We start from the raw sequence: 27,283 nt of genomic DNA on the forward strand, positions 1-27,283 counted from the left end.
GTACCATATCGGAAACCAGAGACACCAGACAGTAAATTTCTATATAAGGTAATACGAGTGGTTCTGCCACGGACTAGAGTAATGCCTGGGTTCGTTTCCCGATCATAAAAGTGGACATCAGAGCAGCAACCGCACGATTTCGTTTCAGAATCACCATCGTCATTTGCAAGAAGGTGCTTGGAAAGCATCACGGCAGCAAGTGTCCCGGCGCGGGGGTGCTTTTTCAGCGGGAGCCTCTCGGAGTCTGGATGTAGACTGAGGCTCCCTTTGCACTAGGCACCTCGGCCACCTCCCCCCACCCCGTCCCCTCTGCTCCTGGCTCTCATTTTCATTCCCTTTTGGCCTTGCAGCCTGCTTTCTCCTCACCCCCGAGCACTCCTTAGGGGCTACCAAGTTCCAGGGCAGAGCAAGCCTCCGGCAAGCCGGCGCAGGTCAGCTGTGCCCAGCTCTTTCCAGCTTCGCCAGCTTGGGGTGGGGCCACACTGGGACCCCTGCAGGTGACAAGTATGACTCAGCAGGGCCCGGGGCTAGGACAGAGACCACAACGCCAGTGCAGGGACAAAATCGCCCGCAGTACGAGAGGCCTCAAACATAATTTGAAGGACTCAAATTTGTGAACAAACAAAAATGTAATTCAAATCAGCTTCGGAGCGTTTGCGGCCTGTGCCTGAACAGGCCGCAGGTTTAGCCTACTAGGGAGGCCCGGCGGCTTCTGCAGTCACAAAACACCCGCGGCCTCTGCAAAAGGCCCCCTTTGCCTCCGACAAACCCTACCTCGGCTCGACCAGGCCCCAGAAAAGGCCAGTCGGCTGGAGGAAGAACTTTCGGGTGCAGAGAATTGCATGCCCGCGACTGTCAGGGAGACTTTGAGGGCACAGTAGTCTCTCGAGACTAGAAACCATTTTCCTTTCTCGCTCTGAGATTTTGCTTGGCTAAGCGGCGACAGCCTCCCTGCCCCCTACCCCCACCGCCACGGCCACGGCCGCTGCAAGCAGCCACGCCCCGCGGCCTCAGGGCTCGCCGCCCCGGGGCTCGCAGCCCCCACGCAGCTTGCAAGCCGCGCCTCCTTTCGCCCCACCCCCGCGCGCCCCCATCCGCCCCCGCGGCCGGCCCTGGGAGCGCCGGGCGAGTCCTTGCGCCTGCGCCTCGCCGACTTCCTGCCGCGGAACGCCCCGCCCACCCCTAGAAGCCCGCCTCCGAACGCCGCGTGAAACCTGCCTGCCGCACGTCATTGGTCGAGGCGACGAAGCCGTCGGCTCCCAGGCCCGCCTCGCCACCGCCTCTCACTTTTCCCAGGGCGGATGCGCCTGCGCTCAGCTGCCTGGGCGGGCTGGGAGGCGCGGGTTGAAAAGTCTCGTTCCAAGTTTGGAGAGAGAGAGAAGAGCGCCTCAGACCTCGGTACCCGTAAGCGGGGAGGAGGTGAGAGAGAAGGACGCAGCGTCTGGGGAGCACCCAGGCTGTAAGACGGAGCTCAGGCTTCGAGAGCTAGAAGTGTGTGACGTGCCTGGGAAAGGCAGGAGCGCCTGCGGTTGGGCTGCTCTTGGCTAGCAAGGGGAGTCCGAGGAGGCGGCGAGGGGCGAACACCCGACGCAAGATGGCGAGTAAAGAGAGTAAGAGGCCCTGCGGGGCGGCGCGCGGCGGGGGGCGGCGGGCGTGCGAGGCCGCGGCACGCGCCGGCGAAAGGCGCGAATTGGCGTGAGGAGCAGGGGGCGGGGCCGGGCGCGAGGCTCGGCGCGCGGCTCGAGGGGCCTACGCGGGACGGGGCCGCAGCGCGGAGGGCTCCGAGCACTTCCGGAGCCGGGCGTGGGGCCGCGGGTTGGGCCCCCTTCCCGCCACCCTCCCCTCCCGCCACCCCCCTCCAGCGGCGGCGCTCCCTAGGCCCCCGGGCGGAGGCGGCCTCTGCCGCCGGAAAGCGGGCACGGCGCCTCCTAACACGCGCGCGCGTCGACCGCCTCGGGGTCGCGGCCCTTGTCCGGGGGATTCTGGAACCCGCTTGCTTATGGCTGCCGACGCGGGCTTCGTGGGATCAGAGGCCTCTCCTGGTGGGGGATGGAGGGAGCGGGCTGATGGGTTTCTGCTACACGTGGATTCTTCTCGCCGGATGGGTCGGGGAGGTCCTCTACATACGGGTCGTCATCTTGGAACAGGTGCGAACAGCTGTAACCTGCAAAGCAATTGCGTTGTCTGTGTAATTACCCAATTTTGTATACGCAGGCGGTATTGATTTTAAAGTGCAAAAAAATAAGCTCCCTGGTGTTAATATTCTCTCCACGTTCTGGAAGAGCAGTTGGTTGTTCGTGTCCAAATTAGAGGTAAAGGGAAAGAGGAGATTAGGTGTGGTCGTCTTGAGGTGACCTCCAGTGGAGATTGTGACTCCGATTCCTCTCAGCCACTTAATCGTGTGGGCTTTCTCCAAATTTCAGTGTTTGAAGATACTGTGGAGGAGCGTGTCATCAATGAAGAATATAAAATCTGGAAGAAGAATACACCGTTTCTGTATGACCTGGTTATGACCCATGCTCTTCAGTGGCCGAGCCTTACCGTTCAGTGGCTTCCTGAAGTGACTAAGTAAGGGTTTCTGGCAACTTTTATTTCGCATAAATTTAACTATTGACTTGAATTTCCTAGGATTTTTTTTTGGCGTTTTATACATAGAACATACGCAAGTCGTCAATTTAGACCTTGCGTGATGTGGCAGGTGATTTTTATTTTCAGGACTTAAGCGATTTATGGGGTGGTTTCTGACGTATAAATGTGGCGTTAAAAGGGGACAAAGAATCTGTTGTGAGATTAAGGATATATGTAGGATGCACTGGATATATTTGACATTTCTTGGACTTAAATATAGATCAGCATTTCTTTGGGCCCCAGACTAATGGATTTCTTAATAACTTTATGGGAAAATAGCATGTGTACAGAAAAGTGCACAAATCATAAGCGTGTGGCTTGATGAATTTTTACAAAGTGAATACACCCTTGTAACCAGCCCCCAAGATGAATACGTCTTAATTGGCAAAGGTGAAGAGAATTTAGCAGCAGTTCACCAACGAAAAGGTGGTGGTGTTGGCTTATAGTATGGGATACACTTTGAGGTTGCTGTTGGTTTTTATAAGAGTGTTCTTTGCACCTCTTTGTAAAATTTCTCTGGTAATAATTGCTGACATTTATTGAGCACTTAGAACAGGGCCTGGCGCATCTGAAGAGCTTTATGTCCTATTATTTGGTTTAATACAACAGTACAATAATTACTTTTTATCATTCTTTTTTTTAAATCATGTGGAAACTGGGGCTGAGATATGACATAACATGCCCCAGGTCACACAGTTGGTAAGTGGTGGAGCAGGCTTTCGAACCCAAACCAGGTGGCCCCAGAGTTGAGGCAACCTCTGCACTAGGTTATCTTTCTCATACAGTTGCACTTTTCCTAGTAGGAACTTGGCCTTGTACTTTATTTTTTTTTTAATATAAATTTATTTATTTATTTATTTTTGGCTGCGTTGGATCTTCATTGCTGCGCGCGGGCTTTTCTCTATTTGTGGCAAGCGGGGGCTACTCTTTGTTGCGGTGCGCGTGCCTTTGTACTTTAAAAGTGTATTAATTTTTGAGTATTGTGAGCATATAACTTAATGAGGATTAATCAAACTCTAGAGAGGGGATTTTGCAAGAACTTTTAAAAATAAGAGTAAATTACCTTCATATAAAACTCTTCATATGATGGCCAGATTTTCCATATGTGAACATTGACTTCCATACAGTTAGGGACTTCCACTGGGCCTCCCAAAAATCTCAATGTAAATGTGCAGATGTGGGAAGAAGAGCCAAGAACTAAATAGTGGAGGTTTCTAATCCTTGACATTTATAACTTTGACCGTCAAATGCTTAAGGGTATTGAGGTTCTGGTTTAGAGCATCATGTGCATTTGACTCTTTGTGTCTTCCTGTTAAGCAGATGATTTACATTGGCTTGGATCTTTTTGACCTACTCTAACTGTAGAAAAGAGCCGAGGCTTTAAAGTTAGAGACGTGAGTTTGAATTCTGCCCCTTGCTTCTTAGCTTTGTGAATTAGGGCAAGTTGGTCAGTCTCTATCCTGGAGTAGTCTGGTCCGTAAATGGAGGTGCTCATGGTTCTGACAGCCTACACTTGAGGAAGTAAATAAGATCGTGCATGTTTAAGTGCTGGCACAGAGTGAGTACACAGTAAATGGTGACTGATGGTAATTCTCCCACCCTTTCCTATTCAGAAATCATTTGTTAGGGTGGAATATCTCTCTTTTTCCATTTGTATTTCAATGAATGCTGTTTACTGAAGTCTTTTTATTTTTATTTATTTATTTTAACATCTTCATTGGAGTATAATTGCTTCACAATGGTGTGTTAGTTTCTGCTGTATAACAAAGTGAATCAGCTGTACATATACATATATCCCCATATCTCCTCCCTCTTGCGTCTCCCTCCTCCCACCCTCCCTATCCCACCCCTCTAGGTGGTCACAAAGCACCGAGCTGATCTCCCTGTGCTATGTGGTTGCTTCTCACTAGCTATCGGTTTTACGTTTGGTAGTGTATATATGTCCATGCCACTCTCACTTTGTCCCAGCTTACCCTTCCCCCTCCCCGTGTCCTTAAGTCCATTGTCTAGTAGGTCTGCGTCTTTATTCCCGTCTTACCCCTAGACTTTTTTTTTCTTTAGATTCCATATGTATGTGTTAGCATACAGTATTTGTTTTTCTCTTTCTGACTTACTTCACTCGGTATGACAGACTCTAGGTCCATCCACCTCACTACAAATAATTCAATTTCATTTCTTTTTATGGCTGAGTAATATACTGAAGTCTTTTTAAAATGTTACCGATAACATGTTTTGCGTAAAGATTTTAAAATTATAGATCTGTGTATATCAGCCTTATAGATCTGTGTATATCAGCCCAGATATTACTTTTTTTTAATTTATTTTTTTTTAATTTTTTAATTTTTATTTTTGGCTGCTTTGGGTCTTTGTTGCTGTGCGCAGGCTTTCTCTAGTTGCGGTGAGCAGGGGCTACTCTTCTTTGCAGTGTGTGGGCTTCTCATTGCAGTGGCTTCTCTTATTGTGGAGCACGGGCTCTAGGCACATGGGCTTCAGTAGTTGCAGCACACAGGCTCAGTAGTTGTAGCTTACAGGCTCTAGGGCGCAGGCTCAGTAGTTGTGGTGCACGGGCTTAGTTGCTCCATGGCATGTGGGATCTTCCCAGATCAGGGCTCGAACCCATGTCCCCTGCATTGGCAGGCGGATTCTTAACCACTGTGCCACCAGGGAAGCCCCCCAGATATTACTTTTATATTAACACTTAGGAACTTAACAGAAAATACTTTAACTAAATTATATATTCCATGGTGTTCTTTGCATGCAAAGAAGTGGGATCTGGTTGTGGTACGTGCAGTGGCTCTGGGAATGCAAGAAAATGCCAGCCAGCCTGCATTCTTGGGTGTTGAGGACGGCTGTCTGGTGCTTTGCAGGGTTCTGTTTAGGGTATGAAGGGACTGTGATTGTGTTTCGTCACTATGTAGGACAGTAAAAATGTTGGCTACTCTTATAGCCTGGCTCTTTGAGAGATAGGCTCTACTCAACCTCATCAGGCTGGCCTTCTGCCTACATACAGCATGCTTCCGAATGATTACTTGCACTTTCTGAGCTGTTGTCCTTAAATTCACTTAGGTGATCATCCATATAATTGATTTGGCTCTTTAAACTTTTTATTTAGGTATTTCTAAGAAATTATTTTCCAAAACTGCTAGATCATTATTTCATATCTCTTAATTGGATAATTTCTTAAACATGTTAAGACTTACTCTCTACCTAAAAACCTCTGTATACATTCAAACTCAGATGATACAAAACTGCATAAGTCCCCCTTCCACATCCTCTATTCTCCCAGTTCCCTTACCCAGAGTGGAGGCAGTCCTTGTTTGGTGATTTCTTATCCATCCTGCCGGCATGAAGAAGTACATGCTGTGTCCCTCCATCTTTTTTTCTGGTAGCAAGTTGTTGACTTGACTTTGCATCTTAGTTCCCTGACCATGCCCCCTGCAGTGGAAGCATGGAGTCCTAACCACTGGACTACCAGGGAATTCCCAATTCACTTGACTTTTTTTTTTTTTTTTTTTTTTTTTTTTTTTTTTTTTAAATTAATTTTTATTGGAGTATACATGCATTACAATATAAGTTGTGTTAGTTTCTGCTGTAGAGCAAAGTGAATCAGCTATATGTATACATAATCCCCCCTTTTTGGATTTCCTTCCAATTTAGGTCACTACAGAGCATTGAGTAGAGTTCCCTGTGCTATGCAGTAGGTTCTCATTAGACATCTATTTTATACATAGTAGTGTATATGTGTGTTATCATAAGGTATTTGTTTTTCTCTTTCTGACTTCACTCTGTATTACAGATCTAGGTCCAACCACCTAACTACATCACTTGACTTTTTAATTAGAAGTTTATATTGGAGACTTTTTTCCTATCAGCATGCTTATATATATGTTCTTTTGTTTTAAAGGCTCCATAAAATTCCGTTTATGGATATACTATAATTTATGTCACCAGTTCCTTATTGATGGATATTTGTTTTCAGTCTTTTGCTGCTTCAGGCAATGCTACTGAGAATAACCTTGTGATAATCTGTGGTTGTTGGGTGAATGTCTTAGCAGTAGAGTTAAAGTGGTCAAAGGATTCTGGCACTGAAAATGCACAAGGTCTTTTATAATGAGTGCTTCTGCAGCCTTAGGTGCATCCAGTATTGGAGGAAAATAGATATTGATTGGCTCAGGAAAATAGGCTTGTATTTTAAAGATGGAGATGAAAGAATTTGTAGTAAAAAGAAAAATCCTTATGTGATGATCGGGTCAGGGGAAACCAGAATAATTGAATTTTAGAGTCAAAAGGAGTTTTTCAGACCCTCTAGTCCATCTGTGGTCCTGCTCCTTAGAAAGGTCATATGATGGATTGACGTGTTTAACCTGTAACTTTACCTGCTGGTCTTAGTTTTTTCTGCTTAATGCCATTAAAAAGAAGTCACTTTCTTCCTTTTATGTCAGTCCTAACATTGCTCTGTGCTGCCTCCTTTCTCTCAAGTATTCCTATTTCTTTTCAAACGGTTCTCATGAGATATGTTTAGGTTCCCTTTCATTTTAAGCCACTATTCCTTGTAAAGGTTTCATTTTGTCCAAATCCTCCTAAAGTACATTGCTAGAGCCTAATTTTCTAAGTGTAGTTTTTCCAGTTAAAAATGAGTGAATGCTCATGTGTTTTGCCTTCTTCCCTATATAAGGTCATCTCAGATGAAATTAATTATCTTTTTTGATAGCCACGTCGTATTCTTGGTCACTGAATGCACGTCGACTCAGACCCATGTCTTTTTTCAAATAAACTGCTGTTGCTTAGCCATGGCTGCCTTATTCTTTTCTTGGAGTTTTTGTGTATTTATTGCTGTTTTTTACCCTAAGCCAAATATTGGTAAAATTTCATCTTGTATTTTTTAGTTATTAATAGATTTTTAAAAATAAATTTATTCACTTTTATCTGTGTTGGGTCCTTGTTGCTGCACGTGGGCTTTCTCTAGTTGTGGTGAACGGGGGCTGCTCTTTGTTGCGGTGCGCGGGCTTCTCTTTGCTGTGGCTTCTCGTTGCGGAGCACCGGCTCCAGGCGCGCGGGCTTCAGTAGTTGTGGCTTTCGGGCTCTAGAGCACAGAGTCAGTAGTTGCGGTGCCCGGGCTTAGATGCTCCGTGGCATGTGGGATCTTCCCGGGCCAGGGCTCGAACCTGTGTCCTCTGCATTGGCAGTCAGATTCTTAACCACTGCGCCACCAGGGAAGCCCAGTTATTAATAAATTACATGCCTAGAAGTAACCCACAAACCTTTTTTTCTAAACCACTGAATCCTTTGTGCAACTGGAATTTAGAAACAGTCTAGGCTGTCTGATGCTGGGGCCCAGAGCCTTACTTCTCAGCCTTCCTTACTGAGATGGGACCATGGAACACAGGTGAAAATTGCTCTTCTAGATAGTACAAATGGGAAAGCATTGTTAATAGATCCAGATGCAGAATCATTGCTTAAGCATTGTTAATAGATGCAGATGCAAAATCATTTCTTGGACCAGGGTGCCAAGAGGTATCAGTGATTTCTTCAGCCACAAAGTGAGTTTCCACAGAATAGGGTAACAAAGACCCACCTCCCCTCTCCCGTAAAAATGAGAATGCCTATTTTATAAGCTTTAAGCACCGTAAATATAAACAAGGGGTTTTCACGTAGTGCCATTTTCACTCATAACCTGTTGTTTAGGTGAAGAAACTGAGGCCCACAGGGAAGTTGTGATTTAAGGAATTGCGTATAACTAATTTTAGTTTGAGCCAGGATTTAAACCCAGTTTTTCTGACTCAGCACTTTTTTTTTCCGTTGTACTTTGTTGCTTCTTACTCGGAAACCAGAAACAACTAGTGTATTTAAAATTGAAGATTTTTTTTTAGGCAATAAGTCATGATTTATGAACATGGGGATGGGTGATGGACTGGATTTGTTAGCAACTGATTTCTTAAAGGATTAGTATGACTTTCTTTCTTTCCTAAACAGACCAGAAGGAAAGGATTATGCCCTTCATTGGCTAGTGCTGGGGACTCACACATCTGATGAGCAGAATCATCTTGTGGTTGCTCGAGTCCATATTCCGAATGATGATGCACAGTTTGATGCTTCCCACTGTGACAGTGAGAAGGGTGGTAGGTATACCATATATTCCAGCATTGGTGTCAAGGAATAGGCCTCTAATTATATGCTATTAAAACGTTGTACTAATATCTTTTGGCCCAGCAGTTTAACTTCTAGGACTTTATCCTACAGAACTACTCACCACATGTGCACAAGGATTTTACAGTAGCAGTATTTGCAAGATTGAAAAATTAGGCTCAACCTAGCAACCCAGATGTTAGTTCATAGGAAGTTGGTCAAACACATTATGGTATGTTTGAAATACTGTGCAGCAGTTACTAAGAATGACCTAACTTTGAATTTTACACACAGACAGGGAGATAAATCTGTATGCACTGGTATGGAAAGGTTTCCAAAATAAAGTGAGTAACTGGTATGTGTGATTATAGTAACTGTTTTGGTAACAGTAAGAATATGTGTTGGTGTAGGCATAGGAAAAAGTCAGGAGGCATTTACACCAAACAGTTAATAGTGGGTTTTTTATGGAAGCTGTTGACTCCCATCCCCCAATCCAATCATACATCCCCCTGTTTTGGTATTCCCACAACCACCCAAGTTTGGTGATTTTGCTAGGAGGACTCACAAGACTCAGCAGATTATGCTCATGGCTAAAGTTTGTTACAATGAAAAATACAAAAGCAGCAGGAAAAAGATAAGCATCAGGGAGTCTCAGGGAGTCTACAGAGGTCCAGCACAAGTCTCATCCAGGGCCACACAGGATGTGCTTTCCCTCTGGCAGCAAACGACAGGGACAAGTGTGGACTATCTCTGCTCAGGGACACCCATTCGAGGGTCAGGGTCTCAATCTTTCATGGCGGTTGGTTTTGTAGGCACATCATATTGGCAGCCAGCCATGACAGCTGAACTCGGGACCCCCGTAATGAAATCAGGTGCGTATCATCAGTCTTGATATTTGTGCAAAGCAACCCTGACAGACTGGTATAGCATGGTCCCTTGCTTCAGATGTACCCCACAAAATCAACCCATCAGTGACATCGAGAACATTCTGAGGTCATGGTCCCAGGAGTTGGTCAAGGGTCAGTCATGGGCCCAGTGTCCGTCAGAACTGTGAGGGCTAAGCAACCAGACCTGCTGGGTTAGTGCTTTCCCCACAGCCCCAAATGGTTGAATAGAGCTTTCTTATTGAAAATAAAATTCTACTTTTTAGCTAAAGTCTTGCCACCCTACTCCATTCCTCCTTGCTTGCTTCTCCAGAATTCATCACGGTCCTGAAATTAGTGTGCCGTTTTCAACTATTTGTATTTTTTATTATTCATACAGTAATAAACATACATAATGTTGTTTTGCAGTTTGCTTTTTTCATTCAGTTTTGTCTGTGTATACTATGTAAATACCTAGGTCATTCTTTTAACAACCGTATAGTATTCCATTATGCTTAAACCTTAATTTATTCTTCTATCAAGGGGCAGTTGGATTGTATCTGTGTGGGTGTTTTGCTGTTAAGAGCAATGCTTCAGTGAACATCCTTGTTCCATCTCCTCGTACACGTGGGAGAACTTATGTAGTGGAGTGGAATTGCTGAGTTGTGTGGTATATTCATTGCCAACCTAAAATAATATAAACCTTTTCCAAAATGATTTACTCAGTTTACCACTTCCACAATTCATAGTCCATTACCCTACAACCTTATGCATTATTTCTGTAAATATTGTTGTAATCAGAAAAATTTTAATGGCTGTTAGTCCTAAACTATGTACTTAATTGGACTTTCAGCTTAAGAATTAGTCTCTGTGCATGATACATGGAGATATTGTTATTAGTAACTTGTCCAGTGAATTACATTCTAACAAGTGACTACAGTAATTCACAGTTAACGCCTTTTAAAATTTTCAGTTATGGTATTTTTAATGGATACTATTGTCATTAAGATAGTGATTTTTCAAGCTTTTCCTTTTGAGTTTGAGAAAACAAAGCCCTGTGTACACAGTAAATCTTACCTGGAAGCCCAGCTTTTATTAAAGGAGAGCTGTTCAGTTTGTTTTCACTAAAGGAATTTGGAAACTTGAGTATCTTTGTAGCAGAAGGGTGAGAAAGAATCCTTGGGGTCCACGGTGGTGGGAGATTGAAAATATAAAAGCGGCAGCTTTGGAGCAGGGTCTCTGGTCGTGGCAGGTGATAGGATCAGGAGGGGTGTCTTGGAAAGGCTGAGGCATTTTCTTCCATTGACTCGATGGGAAGGGGAAGTGCTAAGAGGGAAATGGGTGATTGCGTATGGTTGTGTGAGAGTTGTTGTGTGAAATGGGCTATGACTTTGAGCCTCAGAAATCGTAAGCAGTGTTTGCCATAGAGAAGAATGGCTAAATTCTTCCCCCCATCCCCCCACCCCCGGCCCCGTGGCTTGCGGGATCTTAGTTCCCCAACCAAGGATCAAACCCGGGCCCCGAAGTGAAAGCACTGAGTCCTAACAACTGGACCGCCAGGGAATTCCCAAGAATGGCTAAATTCTGATAGTAAGGCATGGGAGCTAGTGTTGCTTGAGCATTCCCACATAGCAGGGCCTGGCTGAAACTGAGAAAAGGCTTACTGCTTTCGGTGTGTTTTCGCCAGGCCCCAGCCAGTCTGTTTTAGTTGTTACCTGCCTGGTTTCATTAGGCATTTGAGTTAGTGTTACTTGACCTGAGACACAGGGTGAGCTGAAAAGGAATGTGCAAAGGAGAAGAGATATAGGTCAGGAAGAAGTAACAGTTATAATGTGAAGCCTCCGAATTTTTTCAAGTCAGCAACTAATTCAGATTTGTATCTACGAGCACAAAAGAGAACATGTTCTTGTTTGCTCTTATCTGCTTAGATGTTCTCTACTTGTATTCTTTCTGCTATCACCTTGCTTCTGCTCCGAAGTTACACTTTTTATGTGGCTTTCTCACTTTTCCAAGGCCTTTTTTTTCCCCCAAGGCCTTTTTAGTAACTATTTAACATTGTAGTCATATTCCTACACCAGATAGGGAGGTTAGCCCACTCATTTTAGCTTTGGCACTCCACTAGCAGTTGAACCGACATGTTCAACTGGATTGAATGTGTTCAGGGATTCTGGTGGAACTGACGTACGCGTGTGTGTGTGTGTGTGTGTGTGTGTGTGTGTGTGTGTGTGTGTGTGTCTGTCTGTCTGTCCGTCCGTCTGTCTGCCTGCCTGCCTGCCTGTCTGTCTTGGGATTGAGTGGGTGTTAGTTGGATTTCCGATATGAGGATGTTTTTGACTTTAGACTCAAGGAGTGTTCATACTCCTGAGGATGAACCTGTCTTAATGAAACCTAAAATACAATTCTAATTTCAGCACTTCCAAATGAGTTGTATTTGAACTAAAAGGCTGAGGTGTGTTAATTGTGTGGTTGTTTGAATTTTCGTGAATAATTACATCATCTTCACAACTGAAAGAAGCTTATTTTTAAATGTTTTAAGTCCAAGGTGGAACTGAACTGCATAAAATAGGTATCAACATTTTCCAATTCACATGGGCTTCGAGAATAAATTAATTCCAAGTGACAAGCGAGCCTATATTTTTGTGTTCTTGCGTGCCCTCTCTCCCTCTCTCTTGGCAATTTGTGTTGTATTCTGTCAGATTAAAATCTCAGGTTGATTAAACTGAGTGACTTGTGAATTTTAATCGTAAGTGTATGTGTTTATTTCTTTCTTCTCACATTAGAATTTGGTGGCTTTGGTTCTGTAACAGGAAAAATTGAATGTGAAATTAAAATTAACCACGAAGGAGAAGTAAACCGTGCTCGTTACATGCCGCAGAATCCTCACATCATTGCTACAAAAACGCCGTCTTCTGACGTGCTGGTTTTTGACTATACAAAGCACCCTGCTAAACCAGGTATGTAGTAATAAAGTCAGACCATTGCTTGACCCTTCTTCTTGATTCAAAATGATAATAGCTTTGACGTCATTCAAACTAGTATACTCTAATTTTTAAAGGTTTAGAAATTGTTTCAGGGGTCCCAAAACCATGCCAAGTTCAGTGATTTAACAGAAGAACCTCACAGCAGGTTATTATATTCCTGGCTGAAGTTTATTAGAGCAAAGGATATAGAGCAGAAAAACGGGAATAAAAACTGGCTAAGGTTTATTACAGCAAAGGTTACAGAGCAAAGGCAGGAGGAGAAAGATACACATCAGGCAGAGTCCAGAGAGGTCAGGCATAGTCTTGTGAATCCTTCTCCTCTGGGGCCACATACCACAGGGGCATAAATATCTCTGCCCAGGGAAGCCCATTTGAGTCTCAGTGTCTGGGGATTTTATGGAGGTCTGGTCACACAGGTACATTCTGCTCTGTGACCAGCCATGGTAAGGGAAACTCAGGACCCCAGCAGTGAAGCCAGATGCATCATGAATCTTGCTCAACAATCCTACAGGTCTCGACAAGCTGCCACAGCATGCCCCACTGCTCTGGGCATACACAGCTTCATCAGACGGCGACATGAAGAATTTTGTGAGAGTCACATTCCCAGGGGCTGGCTAGGTCAGTCATGGTTGCAGGCTACCTTGGAGACATGCAAGGACTGAACAGCCAGACCTGCTGTGTTAACTGTTTCCTCACAAAAATGTTCTTAAAACTGGACTTGGAGCTGGGGTGGGTTGTCACCATGTAAATTTGTGGGCTGGTATAGTTTTCAGTATTTTGTGTTAGAGCTTAGTACTAGGTTTTGCAAAGGAACAAGTCATTTTATGGTCACGAAACCTGGTTTGCACTGAGTATTTGAAATGAAGCACAGAGAACAGCTTTTCAGGGAAGCAGAGAGAACAGCTTTTCAGGGTGGTCGTGGGTGAAACCAAGTCCTTGCTTGTGTGTGGTGCTTTTCCAGGCATTATGATAAATGTTACGGCTCACTCAGGAGTGGGAATTTGCTCTTACCAGTTCTGATAAACAGATAATCACTTAGTAGTTAATGTATTTCTTTTTCTTTTTTTTTCTTTTCTTTTCTTTCCTCCTTTTTTTTTTTTGTTTTTTTTTTTTTTTAGACCCAAGTGGAGAATGTAATCCTGATCTTAGGTTAAGAGGCCACCAAAAGGAAGGCTATGGTCTTTCTTGGAATTCTAATTTGAGTGGACATCTCTTAAGTGCATCTGACGACCATGTGAGAAACCTATTCTTCCTAATCTACTCATGCACTGAGAGTTAAAGACTGTGTCACGGACAGCTCTGCACTGATGGAGACTAATAGATGAAAGGTTTTCTAAGATAATACTGATTGTTGTGATAACATTTCCACAGGATTTAGAGAAATGGTTATCACACTGCCCTTTTGGAGCCTTAGAATTCCACAAAGCTCTTTTGAAGCAGCCTTAGAGTGGAAGGAAAGTGGGCAAAAGGTGTCCCATTATTTAACAGTGGACCTCTGTAATGGAGACTCTTTTTAAAGTGTTTGTGAGGCCTGATGAATATAAATTACATTTTAGTTTAGTTGTTTTTTGGTTTTTTTGGGTTTTTTTATACTGTTTTTTAAGTGTACAATCTGTAGGTTTTAGTATATTTACAAAGTTGTGAAACCATCACTAGTATCTAATTCTAAAACATTTTCATCAAATGTCACAAAAAGTAACTCCATACCCATTAACAGTCACTCCTTCCTTCCCTGAGCTCCTGGCAACCACTAGTTTACTTTCAATCAATAGATTTGTCTTTTCTTGATATTACATATAAATGGAATCATATAGTATGCGGCTCTTTCTGTCTGGCTGCTTTTATTTAGCATTAATGTTTTCAAGGTTCATCCATGTGAAAGCAGTGTCGGTACTTCATCCCTTTTTATGGCTGAACAATACTCCATTATATAGATATACCACAATTTATTCATTTATCAGTTGGTAGACATTTGGGTTGTTTCCCCTTGGGGCTACTTTTGAGTATTGCTACTCTGAACATTTTTGTACAGGTTTTTGTGTAGGTATGTTTTCATTTCTCTTGGGTAGTCACCTAGGAGTTGAATTACTGAGTCATGTGGTAACTTTATGTTTAGCTGTTTGAAGAACTGCCAAACTTTTCCAAAGCAGCTGCACCACTTCACATTCCTACCAACAATGTATGAGGCTACCAGTTTCTCCATGTCCTCACCAACACTTGTTATGGTCTGTCTTTATTATAGCCATTCTAGTGGGTGTGAAGTGGTATTTCATTGTGGTTTTGACTTATATGTACTAATGGTGTTGAGCATCTTTTCATGTGCTTACTGGCCATTTCTGTACCATCTTTGGAAAAATTTGTATTGAAATCCTTTGTCCATTTTCATTTTGTATTTCCTTGAGAGTGCTTTATATATTCTAGATTCAAGTCCTTTATCAGATATATGATTTTTAGAAAATTTCTCCCATTCTTTGGGTTGTCTCTTCACTTTTTTTTCCCCCCCGGTATGCGGGCCTCTTACTGTTGTGGCCTCTCCCGTTGCGGAGCATAGGCTCCGGACACGCAGGCTCAGTGGCCGTGGCTCACGGGCCCAGCCGCTCCGCGGCACATGGGATCTTCCCGGACCGGGGCCCGAACCCGTGTCCCCTGCATCGGCAGGCGGACTCTCAACCACTGCGCCACCACGGAAGCCCTCTTTTCACTTTTTTGATGATTTCCTCTGAAGCCCAGAAGTTTTAAATTTTGAGTTCAGTTTATATATTTTATGTCACTTTTGCTTTTGATACCGTATCTAAGAAACCATTACATAATCCAACATCACAAAAATTTACACCTATGTTTTTTCTAAGAATTTTACAGTTTTAGCTCTTATATTTAGGTCTTTGATCCATTTTGATATGGTGTGAGGTGTAGAGGTCCAACTTCATCCTCTGTGTGTGGCTATCTAGCTTTCCCAGCCAATCTTTCCCTGTTGAGTTGCCTTGGCATCTTTTAATATAAAGTGTTTTAATTAATGAAAAGTACCCCACAAATGCAAAGTGATCTTGTTAATTTATTATAGATCAACGTTTGTAGCATTCTTGCCACTAACAGCCCCATATTTTCTTTCATGGTTCCCATGCTGTAAGCCTGAAGTGTCTGGTATGACTCCAAGTACAAGCCGAGAGTAGACTTCTGGAGCTTTTGAAAGCTCATGTAACTTGGCCACAGTTAGCGTTTTATGTCAGCTTTGTGAGAGAAGGTTACTTGCCTTCTTCCTTAGTATATCCCCATACCTAGAACAGGGCCTGTCACATCACAGACCTTCTTTATTTGTCTGTTAATTGCAGTTTCTGTTCAGCTTTTTGAAATATTGAAAGTAGGCAATTGGCCCAATCAAGATTGTTTAGTTACAAACAACCAAAACCAACTCTGGCTGATGGTTTTGTTTTGTTTTGTTTTCTATAATTTTTCTCTACATTTTTGTAAATTTTAAATTTTTACTATTTTTATTTTTTGTTTTTAAGGATATTCTTCAGGGGCATTTTCTGAGTGCTTTTAAAAAATATCTCTTTTAATTTGTTTTTAAAAAATAAATGTATACCCCCTTCACCTATTTCTCCCACCCTCCACCCCTGGCAACCACCAATCTGTTCTTTGTGTCTATGAGCTTGTTTTTTGTTGTTGTTTTTAAGTTTCCATATATGAGAGATCATGTGGTATTTGTCTTTCTCTAACTTACTTCGCTTAGCATACTGCCCTCAAAGTTCATTTTGTCACAGATGACAAGATTTCCTCTTTTTATGGCTGAGTAGTATTCCATTGCGTATATACAGCACATCTTTATCCGTTCATGCATTGATGGATACTTAGGTTGTTTCCTTGTCTTGGCTATTGTAAATAATGCCACAGTGAACATGGGGGTGCAGATATCTTTACGAGTTAGTGTTTTCGTTTTCTTTGCATAAATACCCAAGTGGGATTGCTGGATCATGTGGTAGTGCCATTTTTACTTTTTTGAGAACTTCCATAACTATTTTCCTTGGTGGCTGCAAAGATGGTGCTGGCTGATTTAAACAGAAAAGTAATTGATTGGAAGGGCCTTGGGTAGGGTAGCTCACAGAAGTGCTGTGGCGGCTAGAAAATGGTCTGGAAAAGAGGGGAGGCCGGGTCGTTGACCCAAATTAGGCCAGTGAGGATGTCATTCTTGCCACCCTTGGAAAGTGGAAGTAACACCCCCGCCCCCCAATCATCAGAACAGATTCTCCTTTTGTTGCTGTTCACAATTCAAAGACCTGGTCAGATGATTGAGCCCATGTCATGTTCTTGCAACCATGCTCCAAGGGAGGCCGGGAAGCAAGGGTCTACCTCAGTTCTCTGGAAGGAAGCTTTCCTTTGTTTCCCTCAAAGTGAACATCCTCCCAACAGGGAGGATGGGTTATACTCAGGAACTTAACTGCTAGTACTTTTTGAAGACACCAGGCTGGGAGTTGCTAGTCATAATTAATAGCTGACGTTTCCCAAGGGCTCCACATATGCCAGGGATCTTGCTAATGTTCCCAGGATCCTTCTGAGGTGAGGAACAGGTGATGGCAAGAGTTCCACACGTTCCGTCTCTTCCGTGCATGTACATTGTGCAAGTACCAACAGAGACTAAGGGCCATGTGTATTATGTAACAGAAACCCTTTCAGGTAAAAAAAAGTGATTTATAAAGAGATGAAGCTGATACTAGTGTCAGTGGAATTAGGTCGAATATAGCTTAATGGAATTACCTCTTGTTTTAAACCATTGAGATGAGAATCATTGTGCTATAGCTTGCAGTATTTTTTCATAGAAACTTAAGACTTTTCTCAACTATTTTTATGATGAGATGTTAAGAAGAGACTCAACTCCCAGAGCCTGCTGATCTGTGATCTTTGAGGTGTGGGCAGGCCCTGTGCCGTCTTCCAGTAGCCTCATAGGGGTTCCTAGGTCATTCACCTTTTGCACTTCCCGATGTGTGTAGTGGTTTCTGCCATGAAGTGAGACTTGGCCAAAGGCTTTTGCTTTTTAAGAGGCATATTTTAGTTTTAATTCCCAGTCTCCCAACCCAGCGTTAAGTTTTAAGATGTGCATTTCTGTTCAGTAGATACCGAACACCAGGCTGTCAGTGTTGTGTTGTGTAATCTGGGTGAATTTTAGATACTTGACTGAATGTATGTAGGTGGAAACTCTATCTTGAATTTCTTGCCTGCCACCATGCTGTCTTCCTGTCCCCATTACACTGTATCTTCCTTGCCCTCTGCATCTCAGATTGTGGAAGCTGTACCAATACACTCTTCTGTTTATGAAGCTTTACTTTTGTTTATATTTCCTCCTCGTGTTTATTTGTAACTTTTATATAGTTAAGTAGTTTTGTTTTTAATAAAGGTGTTTTAAATAAGGTGTTAGCATTTAAATTCAGTATCTTATAACTTGTTTTGTTCCTTCTTCAGACTGTCTGTCTGTGGGATATTAATGCAGGACCAAAGGAAGGCAAAATTGTGGATGCTAAAGCGATTTTTACTGGCCACTCAGCTGTTGTAGAGGATGTGGCCTGGCACCTGCTGCATGAATCATTGTTTGGATCTGTTGCTGATGATCAGAAACTTATGATGTAAGGTGGAAAATTCAGTGGGGTCTCATTATATGGGTGTCCTGAATGGCCATCAGTGATTGTGGTGGCCTGTGGTTTGATTTCTTTTTTTTGTAATTATGTCTTGGCCTTCAAAAAAAAGAAAGAAAATAGCTTTAGTGAGGTATAATTGACATAATAAACTGCAAGTTGGTATGGCCTTTTTACATAAAAGTTACTGTGCTGTATGGTTGAACACAACTTTTTATTTAGAAAAAGAAAGGAAAACAGGTATGTACACACAAAGAAACATGCTTAGGGCAGTGGTATGTATCAAAATTGGGATCAGGGTGGTTTGCATTGAAGTTGAGGGAGAGAGTGATTGCATCAAGGCATGGCCACGGGGCTGCATTCAACTGCCTGGAATGCTTTTTATCTCATAAGCTAATATCTGAGGCAAACAAAGCAAAACACGGAAATTTGACAAGGCTAGGTTGTAGGTATCAAATTGTTATTTTCTTTATGTAGTATTTTGTGTACGCTTGAAATAGCTGGTAATCCAGACAGGAACGTAAGGAACAAGAAAGCAGAAATAGCCCTAGTTTGTTCTGCGCAGGTTTAGCACATATCAGTTAGTTGTTGGAAGTCCAACTCTGCGTGGTTGGAAGTCCAACTCTGCGTGGTTGGTGTCCCTGAAGGGGCGAGTTAGCGAGAGAACAGTGGCGTGGGGTGGTGCTGGTGTGGGCGCCGAGCGTTGGGGAGAGAGGCTGGGTCGGGTTGAGCAGCCTGCTCGTGTGCTATGTGCCTTGCTTGTACCTTTGTGTTTTAGATGGGACACCAGGTCCAACACCACCTCCAAGCCGAGCCACCTGGTTGATGCGCACACCGCTGAGGTCAATTGCCTGTCGTTCAATCCCTACAGCGAGTTCATTCTCGCAACTGGCTCTGCGGATAAGGTTTCTTAAGTTTTTGCATACTTGGTGTTTACAAACCCAGTGGTCTTGTTACTGCAATATTTTAAAATTCTTATGTAAAGTGCATAAATGAATTCCTTTTCATTTATTTTTCTTCAGACTGTAGCTTTATGGGATCTGCGTAATTTAAAATTGAAACTCCATACCTTCGAATCTCATAAAGATGAAATTTTCCAGGTATGTGACAGTTTTCTGATATCTGTCAGATTTTAGTAACGTTTTGGTAGAGGGAAATCAAAAAATTTTTTTCTTTTATATCATGGTCAGTGGGCATTGTTTTTTTGTTGTTGTTTTGTTTTTTTTGGCCAAACCTCGTGACTTGCAGGATCTTAGTTCCCCGACCAGGGATTGAACCCACGCCCTCGGCAGTGAAAGCGCAGAGTCCGAACCACTGGACTGCCAGGGGAATCCCTGTTTTTTATTTTTGAAAGCTCCTCTTCTCCTATGTAAGTTAACTAGTGAGAAATAACTTGGATCTTTTTAGAAACTCTTAGTTCAGAAGTAGAAGGAAAAAACCTTGCAAAATAGGATCAGTTTAAAAAGTGAAGGGAGTTCCCTGGTGGTCTAGTGGTTAGGATTCGGCACTGTCACTACTATGGCCTGGGTTCAGTCCCTGGTCGGGGAACTGAGATCAGCGGTGTGGCACGGCAGTCAATCAATAAAATAAGTAAATAAAATTTTAAAAAGTGAAATCCAGAGATTCTTCCCTTAAGGTATATCAGCATGGTGGGTCCTCTAGTGAAAAATATCTTGTATGTGGTTTAAAACAGAGATTTGCATAGGCTAAAATATACTTCATTGAAAATGTTAAAAGCTTCTGGGATGGTTTTGGGGCTGAATAAGTTTATTTGGACCCCTAGCTGAGTTCCCTTGTGTTGGGGAGTATGACCTTCCTGGGGGAAAGCTGAGGAGATGGTCCAACAAAATTGAGTTATTTGCAGTGAGGTGGATGGACCTAGAGTCTGTCATACAGAGTGAAGTAAGTCAGAAAGAGAAAAATACCGTATGCTAACACATATATATGGAATCTAAGAAAGAAAAAAGGTCATGAAGAACCTAGGGGTAAGACGGGAATAAAGACAGACCTACTAGAGCATGGACTTGAGGATACGGGGAGGGGGAAGGGTAAGCTGGGACGAAGTGAGAGTGGCATGGACATAAATACACTACCAAACGTAAAACAGATAGCTAGTGGGAAGCAGCCGCATAGCACAGGGAGATCGGCTAGGTGCTTTGTGAGCACCTGGGAGGGTGGGAGGGAGGAAGACACAAGAGGGAAGAGAGATGGGGATATATGTATATGTATAACTGATTCACTTTGTTATAAAGCAGAAACTAACACACCATTGTAAAGCAATTATACTCCAATAAAGGTGTTTAAAAAAAAAAAAGAGTACCTGAAGGGACAGAACAAAGAGGGTGAGGGCTTGTAGGCCAAGGAGAGGGTATAGAACACGAAATGGGAAAATGTCAAGGATTAGAACAATATCCACAAACTTAGGAACGGATGATTCTTTACATTTTCAAATATGTATTGCTAGGTCCACTGGTCTCCACATAACGAAACTATTCTGGCTTCAAGTGGTACTGATCGCCGCCTGAACGTGTGGGATTTAAGGTAACTCGGTATCTGGTGACAAGAAATTGCATAAATATGCTAATCTGGCAGATTATGTAGTAATTCATAAACTAGAAGAGCAATTTGCTAACCCCAGTTTAATAAGTCTAATATTAATTTTAAGTACCTTCCTGAAGAGTCTGTTCCATAAAATAGAAGTGAATCAGCAAATGGACTGTAAAGTAAATTTATGCATATGTGAGTTTTGTTTTTCTATTGATAATTAGGACTGAAGTCAGGGGGCGGGGGTGCATGTGTGTTTCAACATCAAAATGATGGCATTGAAAACACTTCTGCTGTAGAAGGGGGTAAAGACATTAGCTGTTCATGTCTCCTTGGGTCACACTTACACCTGCAGGACTAGTCTTTCTCAGGTTTTTTACCATTTGCTCTTCTGTGCTTTCATTGGTTCTCTTCGCAGGTATGAGCTCCCGCTGTGGGTTGTGTAGCTGCTGGGGTAAACTTGGGAACAGGATAAGCACAGCCCGTGCTGTCAGAGATCTTAAGTTCTTCTGGGCGCTCATTGTGTAAAGAGTTGCTCCCAATTCTTAAAGTTCCTTGACTGCAGAGTTGCTGTTGCAAGAATTTCAGACTCCTTTGCTTTTTTTGAGCCTTTAGAGCCATTAATAATGTTCCGTTACATACATCTCTGTAAGATGTCCTTATCTCAAATTTAAATCATTAAATTCCTGAAAATAACTTCTTTCCTACCTGTATTGCTTTGAACTGGACTAAGTTTTTAGTCAAGGCTGCCTTACTTACAGAGACAGTAGACCCACTTTTCAGTGTATGGAATAGAGACACTGCAGAATAAAATGCTTGTGTTGTAAAACTGCTAAACATCTAATGTTCTGTGTTCTTATGGAACAAACTCTGGCTGTGATAGGTGCTTGCAAATGTAGAGAATCTTTAAAACAGACACTTGAGTGATTTTTTTTTAACTTGAAAACAATTTTAGTAGTAAAATTAGAAACCTTAAACAAAAACTACAGTGTTGTATGAACTGGTGCAGCAAGGTTTGAAAGTCTGATGTCCTGGCAACTGGATTGTCTTTAGGGGTGCCGTAAATAAATTTGCAGGCATTGTATAATTTCTTCTTAAAGTTTATTCATGTCTTGCTTGCTGTTAAAAGCATACATTAGATAAAATTATGGATTAAAATGGTCGATGTTAGCGATTGTTCTCCTGACAGTGGGAGGAGAAACATAATTGTCTAGCAGTCCCGTGTGTTTGGCTTGTTCGATTAGCTTTATTGGAAAGAAAAAGTCTAGCACATGGAAAGTTGTGTATTTTGGCTGTATTTTTTTTTTTTTTAAGCAGCTATTACTAGCAAAGTCCACCTGTGTACCTAGGTATCAGGGCTGATGATTGGTGTGTAACAAGTGATTTCACTGTTGGAACTGCTGGCAGCAAATTCTACAAATTGACGTTTTTAAGATAAGAAAAAATTAAAACTTAACCTTTCCTTGGCTTATATATTCCATAGTTAAAGTTGTTTTGTTGTCATATCTTTAGACACATCTACAGTACTGATGTGTAATTGTATTTCACTCCTGGGATGAAAAAGGCTTTAAGAGTGAAGTGTAGGGACTGGGCATCAGTTCTTCTGTAGATATTTTATATTCTTTTCACCTTTTAATCCTAATGCAGGAAACACCTCAGTTAAAATAGTGAATGAATTTTAAGTTAATATTTATTAACAATAATTACTATTCTTCAGCTTCAGTTATGAACGGCTCTTATTACCATTTCCAGGAAGTAAGCACCACACCCTCCCACCAAATAATTAATACAAAAACTCTAACCGATAACACTAGAGAAGTAAGTTGCTTTTAGGGTGTGTGTTTTAGGATGGGATTTGTGGGCTGATGCTGGCTTTGCAAACATAGATGCTAGAAGAATTTCAGTAATGAAGGCATTGTGTTCTTTCTCAATAGCAAAATTGGAGAAGAACAATCAGCAGAAGATGCAGAAGACGGGCCTCCAGAACTCCTGGTATATATTGGCTTTTCTTAATGCAAGATGAAATGTCATATGCAGACTGGACTATTTGTCATTGTTTCATGTATCTGGAAAATGAGTCAAGAACTTCAAATTCTAGCTCTTGAAGATGATCTCAAATTGGAGGCCTTGGAGGTTATTGTGATAGAGTTTTGACATTTATTGAAAATAGTAAATAGAGCCCAGTAGGTTTTACCAATGTTTCACTAAGAATAATTTAGGCTCCTGGAAAAATAGTGTATAATAATTTCTCACTGATTCTCTCAATTATGATGTTTCTGAGGGTTTGGGGGTGAGGGGCATTGATATTCAATTAGCAATACTTAACACTTTCTAACAGTATGGAAAAACTTAATGACCTGATTAAGTTCCCTGCTCAGAAAAATGAATGCTTCCTCGATCTTGTTGATGCCAACAGTGCCCACCATCTTCCTCCCATTCCTAATTAAATTATCTTGGCATCTCCTTGGCCCTTTGAAGGTTTGCATGGTGGTATCTGTCCTCATCCTTCCTGACTCTGAGTCCTTCATTGTACACTTCAGGTCACTTTTCTATGATTCATTGCCAGACTTGGTAATGGTTCTTTGTCCTCACTCTGAATTCAACATTTATCTCCACCAGTCATTTGGCAGATAACCACTCGTTCCTCTGTAACGTATATTTAGCTCTTAGGCCAGTACTAATTTTTGGAATGCTTGGGCTTTGCCCACCACTTTTAAAAGGTAAAGAAGGCCATTGAGGATGAGCCCTGCACACAGAAGGTGTTCACTAGATGCCACATAGTATGGCCATCCGAGACCCCCTTACTCCTTGCCCTGTGTGTTACCGTGCCTGACGTACTAGCGCGTTCAGTGTTAATACTTCTGCTGCTTATAGTATTTCTCAATAAAGTGCTACCATAGACAGATGACAGCATCTAAATGCTGTATTCTGTATTGGGTGTCTTAATTTGAGAAGTCTGTTTTGTGATGCAGGGCCTCGTAAATTTTTTAAGTCTTTTTTTAGCTAAGGTGTTGCTACCAACCATTTTTACTTTTTTCTTTCTTTTTTACTTTGTTAACGCTTACTGAGATATAATTTACAGGTCATACAGTTCACTGAAGTATACACTTCAGTGATTTTTACTATGTTCATAGAGTTGGACAACTGTCACCACAAGTCAATTTCAGAATATTTTTTTTACCTCAAAAAGAAATTGTACCCTTAACCATCACTTCCCAGTCTTCTTTTGTGAGCCCCCGGCTACCACTAATCTACTTTCTATCTCTCTAGATTTGCCTGTTCTGGATGTTTCATATGACAGGAATCATGCAGTATGTGGTCTTTTGTGACTGATCCTTGCACTTAGTGTATAATGTTTTTAAGGTTTCCTGCTAGTTTTTGATATTGCAGGGAGAGGACAATGTATTTGTACAATGTCTCTGTAACAGTTTCATGGGCCTTGACAAAATCCACTAGTATTTTGCTTCTTTTTTCATGAGAGTCTGAAATCAAGGGACATTTAAGTGTAGTAAACTGGATACTAACAAGAATTTAAATATAACAATGTCTTGATTTAATGACTCCTGTATATATTCCAAGCCTGTGGTCTGAAAGGATTTTCACTTATGTCCCCTTTATGACTATATTTAAAAGCTGTTTATCCCATTTTATACTAGGTAAAATAGTTACATTGCATATAACCTAATTGGTGGAGATAGATCTCACTGTCAAACTAAAGTCAAATCTGACTTTCTGTCAGGAAGGGTGACTTACCAGTTCATAACAAAGTATTCATATTCTCCATGTGAAAATTGTTTCTTTTTTTTAATTTTAATTTTTTTTTTGGCTACACTGGGTCTTGGTTGCTGTGCGCAGGCTTTTTCTCTAGTTGCAGTGAGCAGGGGCTACTCTTTGTTGTGGTGTGCGGGCTTCTCGTTGCAGAGCATGGGCTCTAGACCACAGGCTCAGTAGTTGTGGTGCACGGGTTTAGTTGCTCCGCGGCACATGGGATCTTCCCAGACCAGGGCTCGAACCTGTGTCCCCTGCATTGGCAAGCGGATTCGTAACCACTGTGCCACCAGGGAAGTCCTCTTTTTTTTTTTTGGCCGCGCTGCGTGGCACGTGGGATCTTAGTTCCCTGACTAGGGCTCGAACCTGCGCCCCCTGCAGTGGAAGCACGGAGTCTTAACCACTGGACCACCAAGGAAGTCCCAAGAACTGTTTCTTCTGAATCTTAATTCTAAGATAAATAAAGCCCAGTGCAGGAAGTAAGACTGCCCGCTTCAGCATTTCTTAGCAAATACCTCGGTTTAGGTCTTATGGGGGACCTTCTGGAGTCCCAAGAATTCTTTTTTTCCCCCAGCCTTGGGGCAGTGTGCCTAGGAGAGATTGAAGGATGGCTGAGAAGTATGCCTTTCCATTAGTAAGGGGGAGAAGGGGATCTTTCAGGGGGCCACAGAAGAACCAGGAGACTCCAGGTTGGCCAGTTTTAGGAGAGTATGTATAACGTAAGACATCCTGGAAATGTATGACCTTGAATATTTGTATCTATATATTTGCTAATGAGGCAGAATTTTAGTGTTAATTATATTAGCTATGGAAATGGCACTGTGGTCGTGAAGGAAAATGTCCTTTGTTTTTGGTGATGCAGGCTGAAGTATTTAGGGGTTAGGTGTGCTGTCTGCAACTTTGTGGTGGCTCAGCAGGTGGTGTGTTAACGAAATAGTATTTGGGGAACCTAGGTGATGGTTATCCAGGCGTTCGTTGTACTATCCTATCACCTTTTTTGGAGGGTTTGGAAGTTGCCAAAATCAAGAGTGGTGGAGGGCTGGCTTACTAAGCCTGTACCACCCTCACTCCAAACTGCAGTTCAGCGACCCGTTACAAGACTGATGCTCTAAAAACTAACTTCTAACATGAGATATGAAACCAAGGCTTTTTTTCTTCTTATTAACAGTTTATTCATGGAGGACACACCGCCAAGATATCAGATTTTAGTTGGAACCCCAATGAGCCTTGGGTCATTTGCTCGGTGTCCGAGGATAACATCATGCAGATATGGCAAATGGTGAGCCTAAAGTATTTATTTTTCCTCAATGACTATCTTGGAGAGATTTTACTAATGATGTAATGTAATAGACATATATCAAACATTTAGGTACATATTATATCAAATATTTATAGAAAGTCTGAAAAGACCTTTTTCCATTTTAACAGCAGTCTTTAAGTTCAATATGCACCTGTTGGGTTGGGAGAAATCTGTGCACGTTGAGGTAGACATAGCACCTGCTCCGATTTTCATGATCGTTACGCCCTTTATCAGCTGGGCTCTTGGCATCACTGCTCCATGTCCAGTGTCTGATATGTCGTAGGCATGAAGGATACGGGAGGAAACATCAGTGCGTTCACACTGAGATACTGAGTTCTGTGGTGATGTGCACTAAGCACTTCAGGACTATCACTCCGTCGAAGTGTCTGAAATGCTTTTGGAAAACACCTTTTATGGATAACTGAAATAAGTAGTAGTGCATGGGCAGCTAGGTGTGTGTGTGGAGTTACATGCTGGCAAATAATTTTTGAGAACACTGGCGTGCCTTTTCCTCATGAAATTTATTGGTCTTTGGGGGTAAAACAAAAAGGAAACTAAGTTTTACTCCAAAATGTGTCCACATTTAATTTCCAGCACTAAATCACGCTGGCCAGTGACAGCTAAAATCTGGATAGAACTAGTGAATGCTATTTTTAGATAGTCTTGTAAAATCTTTGGGGAGTTTTACCTCTGATTTTATTTGGTTGTCTCCAGGCTGAAAATATTTACAATGATGAAGAGTCAGATGTCACAACATCGGAACTGGAGGGGCAAGGATCTTAAACCCAAAGTATGAGAAACGTTTCTGTTGAATGTAATGCTACACAAATGCTTGATTTATCAAGCGCCAAAATGGCATTGTATAGTAGAAAGTCTAAGTGGGGTGGCATATGGCGTTCTTTACCTTCTGATCCTAGCACTTTTCAAGTGAGCTATTGCGTACTGTATCATATTGTAGCTTTTAGGGAAGAAAGGAATGTTGCTTAAGAAAGATCATCAGCCATTGTTTTAAAATACAGTAGCAGGGTACTGCCTTTGATTCAACTATTTTAAGTCCTTGTTTTCTCAAACTAAGTGCTTGCTCTTCCTAAATATGCAAGAATAATTAACTTTTACACTTTTTCCCTCCAACACTTCTTGATTGGCTTTGCAGAAATAAAGTTTTAAAATAAACTTTGTTTTATTCTTTTAGAACCTGGGTTGGGGGTGTGTGTGTGTGTATGGATGGATCTATGCATGTCCCTTCATGAGGAGGCTGTCAGGGTATACATGCTGAGAACTACCTGAATTTCTTTCCAAGGTACGCGATGGTATCCTATGCAGACGTGGGGAGAAGTTAGGTGTCTGTATTTTGTGCTTGATTGGTGAATCTAGAACTACCTAAAACTTAATGTCATTTGACCCATATGCTATTTCTGCCTTAACTTGGGCAGCTTTAAACAAACACGA

The 27,283-nt window shown here is 42.2% G+C and overlaps 1 protein-coding gene across 6 annotated transcripts; it reads left to right on the top strand.

Moving 5' to 3' along the window:
* Positions 1 to 1,316: 1,316 nt before the first annotated feature.
* Positions 1,317 to 27,007, top strand: RBBP7 (RB binding protein 7, chromatin remodeling factor). 6 transcript variants are annotated; one of them, XM_033850028.2, is made up of 13 exons: positions 1,317 to 1,610; positions 2,424 to 2,568; positions 8,602 to 8,747; positions 9,567 to 9,626; positions 12,398 to 12,571; positions 13,717 to 13,832; positions 18,053 to 18,213; positions 19,001 to 19,127; positions 19,245 to 19,322; positions 20,687 to 20,763; positions 22,701 to 22,758; positions 25,703 to 25,813; positions 26,549 to 27,007. In XM_033850028.2, exons 1-13 carry the CDS (start codon positions 1,595 to 1,597, stop codon positions 26,615 to 26,617), a joined length of 1,338 nt encoding a protein of 445 aa, XP_033705919.1. In that variant the 5' UTR covers positions 1,317 to 1,594; the 3' UTR covers positions 26,618 to 27,007. The 6 variants fall into 6 exon arrangements, with proteins under 6 accessions (XP_033705919.1, XP_019781198.1, XP_033705920.1 ...); XM_033850029.1 differs by lacking the exon at positions 1,317 to 1,610 and adding an exon at positions 1,985 to 2,147; XM_073799100.1 differs by lacking the exon at positions 1,317 to 1,610 and adding an exon at positions 1,985 to 2,147 and having other exon boundaries at positions 12,425 to 12,571.
* The last annotated feature ends 276 nt before the right edge of the window (positions 27,008 to 27,283 follow it).

The sequence above is a fragment of the Tursiops truncatus genome, chromosome X (genome assembly GCF_011762595.2).
Source record: "Tursiops truncatus isolate mTurTru1 chromosome X, mTurTru1.mat.Y, whole genome shotgun sequence".
NCBI lineage: Eukaryota > Metazoa > Chordata > Mammalia > Artiodactyla > Delphinidae > Tursiops > Tursiops truncatus.

Coding starts and splice junctions, on each gene's coding strand:
- RBBP7 (XM_033850029.1), top strand. CDS start 2,000: ATGGCTGCCGACGCGGGCTTCGTGGGATCAGAGGCCTCTCCTGGTGGG. Junction 9,627..12,397: donor GACCCCCGTAATGAAATCAG/GTGCGTATCATC, acceptor TTCTCACATTAG/AATTTGGTGGCTTTGGTTCT. Junction 18,214..19,000: donor GATGATCAGAAACTTATGAT/GTAAGGTGGAAA, acceptor TTTGTGTTTTAG/ATGGGACACCAGGTCCAACA.